General features: G+C 36.3%; 1 protein-coding gene across 1 annotated transcript; it reads right to left on the bottom strand.

The window, feature by feature from the left end:
• Positions 1 to 3,377: 3,377 nt before the first annotated feature.
• LOC142642986 (uncharacterized) lies at positions 3,378 to 4,630 on the bottom strand. The gene has a single exon (XM_075817459.1). The coding sequence runs from the start codon at positions 3,900 to 3,902 to the stop codon at positions 3,582 to 3,584; it is 321 nt and encodes a 106-aa protein (XP_075673574.1). The 5' UTR covers positions 3,903 to 4,630; the 3' UTR covers positions 3,378 to 3,581.
• Positions 4,631 to 5,671: the final 1,041 nt, after the last annotated feature.

Genomic DNA, 5,671 nt, shown 5'->3' with positions numbered 1-5,671 from the left:
TATTAATAAAGTTAAAGTTAAAGTTAAGCTGAGCCAATCACAGTTGTCAAAAAAAAATCAGATAAAGTATTAAGGTTAAACTGTTAAAGTCTTAAAGAACAAAGAGAGAGAGAGAGAGAGAGAGAGAGAGAGAGAGAGTCATTATTTCATTTCAGATTTCACTTTCATTTTCATTTTTCAGATAAAGAGAGAGAGAGTTAGAGAGAAAAGGAGAGAGAAGTTATGAAATACCTTGAGGTTGAGGTTGAGGGAGCACCGGAGCAAGCCAAGCGACGGAGCAAGGGACGTGACCAAGCCGAGCGACAAGCAACGGAGCAAGGGATGTGATTGAGCTGAGCGACGAGTGACAGAGTGAGCGATGCAACCGATCGGCAATCTCTAATCCGATCCAGTGAGCAATCTCCGATGCCCGAATCCCGATGTGATGTGCTCTGGACTGAAGCTCGAGTTATGTTGGCTGATCGATCTCCGATGCGGCAATGCCCGATCCGTCTATTGGCTTGTGTTGTAGCGTTGCTCTGTTGAAGTTTTTGTCTTTAGGTTTGCTTTAGTGATTTGAGTTTTTTTTATTTGTGATTTGCAGCGTATATTGGGTTTTTTTTTTCTTTTTTTTTGGAGAATCCATGGGTTTGCTTTACCTGTTTAACATGGGTTTTGGTTACATTTAGGATTGATGTTGGGCTTTTTTGTGGGCTTACTCTGTTACAAATTTTTTTTTTTTAAGATTTTAGTTCAAAAATTTTTTTGGGGTTTTTGTTTTTTTTTTTTTTTTTGTTTTGTTTTTTTTTTTTTGTTTTGTTTTTTTTTGTTTTTTTTCTAGCTTGAAAGTAGAACAAATAATTTTCTTTTAAAAAAATTGAGGGTGTTCCTCATTTTGCTTGAGGGTTTTCCTTTTTTTTTTAAAGGCTAAACAAATAAAAAAATTTAATTATTATACATAATATTTTTTTTCAAGTCAGGGTATTCCTGGGAACACCCTGAGTTCAACGTGGCGTCGCCATTGAGAACAGTGATACCTTGTCCCCCAAATCAAGCCCAAACAATAGAATTTTTAAGAGAATAGGCCACTAACTCAAGTGCAATACAAGCATAAATCCAAGTCTAAAGCCGAAGAATCCATAGTAACAGATAAGTGCAATTGGAACAATAATTGAGGATAATATCCTCCTCGGGAAAATCCGAGGATCAGTTTCTTGTATATAAATTTAGTCCTGGTTCTTTACAAGATAATCTTGAATTCTCCTCACTAATTTCTTTTTACTTAAAGATTGTCCATCTCCTTTTTCTAGAGAGTTCCCTTCCTTTTATGGTCATTTCCCTGGAATCTCAGCCCTCTATTTGTACGCCTTATGTGATTTCTTAGGATACTTGTCCTATCAGGACCCTTCTGGAGGTGGTAAAGAGAGCTACCACCTGTGATATTGCTGTTCAGGGGTCATTTCTTCATTAATGCAGCTGATAAGGTTGGTGTAGAGCATTCAATGCAAATGTGGGAGATATCTCATTCAGGAAACTTCCTCCCACCAACCTTGCATTAGTCATTGTTTCTCCTCCTATCCTTGGGTCTTTAAGGGATATTAGTTGCCCTAATTCTCTTGTTCTCCTCGGGTAGGTGCAATCCTTGGAGTTTGCTTACCCATCTTAGCTTGAATTGGGCGAATTAATCTTTGATTAGGACTCTTCAGTCCTCAAACCCCCCACAATACACACACACACACACACATATATGTATATTGTAAGGATGTGGTTCGGTCCACAACCCAAATGGTTTAGGCAATGGCCCAATGAGCCCAAAACAATAAATTTGTTAGAGTGAGCTTGATATTGAATGTTCAATGAGTTAGAGAATAGGCTAGTTAGTATTAGGATAAACAAGACAAACAGTTTGAAAAAGAAAAATGTTCCTCGGTTAGGTCCGAGGAAGGTGTGTTCTTATATACTTTTTTTAGACTCATACCAATGTTGAAGTTCTTGGTTACACAACGGTTTTTCTTCTCACTCCTTTTTTATGATCCCTCCCTTGTAATGGAGTTCTCCCATTTTATATTTATTTCCCTTCTTTCATCTCAGTCTTCCATGTGTAAGTCAGATTGCTAATCTCTATGATAGTTGTCCCATCAACACCTTCTTAAAATATTTGTGGGTAGCTGTAAGGCTGACAGTTACTGTTCATATATCACTTCCATACTAATGCGGCCAGGGGGTTAGATGCAGAGCATTCAATGTGGTGGTAGCAACTTTCTTCCTAGATATTTCTCAATTATCTGTTAACTTATCTCTTTTCAATGCTTATCCTTCCAAGCACGGTTGCCTGCTGCCCAGCACTTGATGGGTGGTCGGACTTTAAGCCTCCACTTTATTGGCCAAGGAGATATCACTCATCAGACAACGTCACTTGTTCATTGTGACTTGACCTCTTCCTTGGCCCAATAATCTATCTATTTTCGCTAGTACTTATCTATCCTCGGGCTATTTGACGTCCTCGAACACGGCCCACGACCCAATATTATTATATAAACCCTTCATCCCTACATACATACATACATACATATATATATATATATATATATATTATTTTTTAATAATAAACTTTACAAGTCACACTAACTGGAATCCAGATAGCTTATTTTTTTATTTGAAAATAATAAATTTTACAAGTTGAGCCAACTAAAATTCAATTGACTTATGAAGCAAAAAAAAAAATCAGTTGACTTATTGTAATTAATGCACAATATACTTGGCATAAATAATGAATTTATATAAAAATGATGTAATTTTGGTCATAACTTATAACCTTAGTAAGTTGTGAAAAAAAAAAAAAAAGTATTAAACATAATTCCTTTTACTCTCAAAAACAGAAAATTCCTTTTAAAATTATGGCACATATAGGTATAGTACATGTTATGATTTGTGAGAAGAAAACAAATGCAAGCTCAACCAATCTCAGTCCGTATTGAGAGCTGATCATTTTCATATTTTGAATGGCCTGGCCCGAATTTTGGATGTTACATTCACGCCCAGCCTTCTAAAAACTGACAAATTTTAACCCAAATCCCAAAAGTTGCCAACTCATGCCCACTACGAATGGAGTGAATCGATTGATGATTGGGATCGATACAAGAATTGTACGGATACCGATATGTATCAAAAAGAATTGTTCCAAAAGAGGTTGCGCACTTATGTCCAGACATGGTTTAAAGACCCGACCAGTCTCTTCCTGCCGACTGCGTAAAAGTCATTACCCACGCACCATTGCTTTTCCAACCCCACCACTCCTCTGTCACGTCATGCCATTCTCAACCTCGAATACAGTGAAGAAGATAAGTCGGATTGCATTTTGCATCCCAAGTATTTCGTGAAAAGTGAAGACATTAACGTAGCAAATCAAAAGGGCCTTTATTTTATGTACAAACCTGAATTTTTTTTTTCATTCGATATTACACGGTATTTTGATATTTTTTTTCTCTCAGTCAAAAACACAAACACCTCGTGCGTCTCTCAGCTACAAATCCCACCAACCAAAAAGAAAGCGTGTGTATCTTACAATGTTTTTTTTTCTTTTTTTTTTGGGACTTGATTTTTTACAAAGCGCCATAAGGAATTTGCTGTGGAAGCCTAAACCGGACCTGAGAAGCCGGAGACTTGACCGCAACGCCGTGCCAGCAAATACCGCCTTTGCACATCTCGTGGGCGTGTTCTTTGGAAACCGCATACGTGGCCTTGCGAGACAAGTCCCACGTCAACGTGCCGATCAAGATGAGGCCCACCACAGCGGTGGACACAATCAGCACAAACCCAGCGCTAAAGCTTCGCCCGCCGACCAATCCACAAGCCTTGATCCCTGCAATCACCGCCACGTAGATCGTCGCCAAGTTCCCCACCACAGCGTCACATAACGCCATCTCTAGCTGACTTTAACCCCCCTGGCCCTGGGCTATACTATTTTGGCTGGTTGGTTAGTTCTGAGGGCCTATTTGGGAGGGTATATAAGGAAGAGAAGAAAATTTGGGGTTTTTGGTTGTTTGGGTTGGAGGACTTGACTTTGACTTGTGACTTGGAATTGAAGCAAAGTTTGGGTGAGTGGGTGCGTGTATGAGTATGAAACGATGCGATTTGCAATACAAAGCAGCGGACCTGGTGGGATTGGAAATTTTAAGGGGATGTAATTAATGCGTCGTGTTGAGAATGTTTTGAGGGGTATTGATTACTATTGGGTTGAAAATTGAAATTTACTAAAACAGGGTATGCTAATCGAGGAACTCTGAGCTTATCTCCATTTTTTATTTTTTTTCTTTTTTCTGAATTTGTGTTTTTCATAGAAGGGGAAAGTGGAAGGTAGCCATCCACGTTTGTGTTTATTGTTTTGGACAGTGCTGAGTACACCCGCCGATTTTTTATGGTCCAAAGAGACACCGCCACGTTTTTTTCTTTTTTTTTACCGGAGATATAGTGAGCTGCATACGTGGCGATTCTGCAATTCGTTGTGGTGGTCTGTTTCTTTTTATTTTTCTCTTTAGCATTTTTTTAATTTAATACTGTTATTGTTATAATACTTCGTCCTGTAGGGTAAAACTGTATACGTGTAAGAGGCCAAGAGCACGACATTGGTGGATAATAGAAAAATGTGTGTCTAAAATGAGTCCCAATAATGAATGCATAATTGTGTAAATTTAAAAGTTTTTTTTTTTACAATAATCATATAAATTTATTCTTAACCATATTCATTTTGTATTTAGTTTTTTTTTTTACTTATCTCGAAAATAAAAGAAGATAATGGATGATAATCGTTGTAAAAACAATGATAAAAATCAATAAAATTTGTTACTTTAATAAAATTGAATGTAAAATATATAATTTGATGTAGGTGTTTTGAAAAGTGAGTATATTGACAAAATAAGTTCTTATTACTAAAACTTGTCTCATTACATGTGTTTTGCATGTGCGATGAAGTTTTTTTTTGTTGGTCTAGTGTCAATATTTTTCTTTTGAAAATAAAATAGACAAGTTTGTTTTGAAGATATGGATCAATAGGAAAGTGTTCTATTTTGTAAGTATTTTAAGTGAAGTCGGAGATATATTATTACCGAATTGTCTTCAAGTTTTTTTCTTATTAAAGGTAAGGTCTAAAAGTATTTCTAAATCGCATAAAAGTCCAATCCAAAAAAATGAATCATTTTATAAGTAATAGTAGTATAGATAAATATATATTTTTTACGAGATAATGTGAATGTTCTATGGTGATATTGCTTGCCTAACAATGCTAGGACCACATGTCCACAGCATTTTATATAATTTTGTCAGAATTTAGTAAATTCACCACACAGCGAAGCGAATTATGAATGGCAGAAAATAATTCAGTAAATTGTGACATATTCATCCCTCACAATATAAATTGCGACAAAAATTAAATAAAAGGGTGTAGTTCTAGCATTTTTTGTTGCCAGCATGCTAGGGAAACTTCACGATTCACGCGCTCAAGTGGGCAATTTGGTGGTCCTGCTAAATGCATCCTTATCATTGTCCTGTAAACAATAAATTCTCTACCCAAAAAAAAAAAAAGAGTAATAACCCCTCTCTCTCGAAAAAATATCTGATCGTAGAATTTTTTTTTTTTTAAATTTAATATAATAAAAAGAATTATTAAGTGGTACAAATCATTGTTATTAATACC

Source organism: Castanea sativa, chromosome 1 (genome assembly GCF_040712315.1).
Source record: "Castanea sativa cultivar Marrone di Chiusa Pesio chromosome 1, ASM4071231v1".
NCBI classification, from domain to species: domain Eukaryota; kingdom Viridiplantae; phylum Streptophyta; class Magnoliopsida; order Fagales; family Fagaceae; genus Castanea; species Castanea sativa.
The sequence above is the reverse complement of the archived record's forward strand: the minus strand, read 5'-3'. Positions and strand labels throughout refer to the sequence as shown.

Coding starts and splice junctions, on each gene's coding strand:
- LOC142642986 (XM_075817459.1), bottom strand. CDS start 3,902: ATGGCGTTATGTGACGCTGTGGTGGGGAACTTGGCGACGATCTACGTG.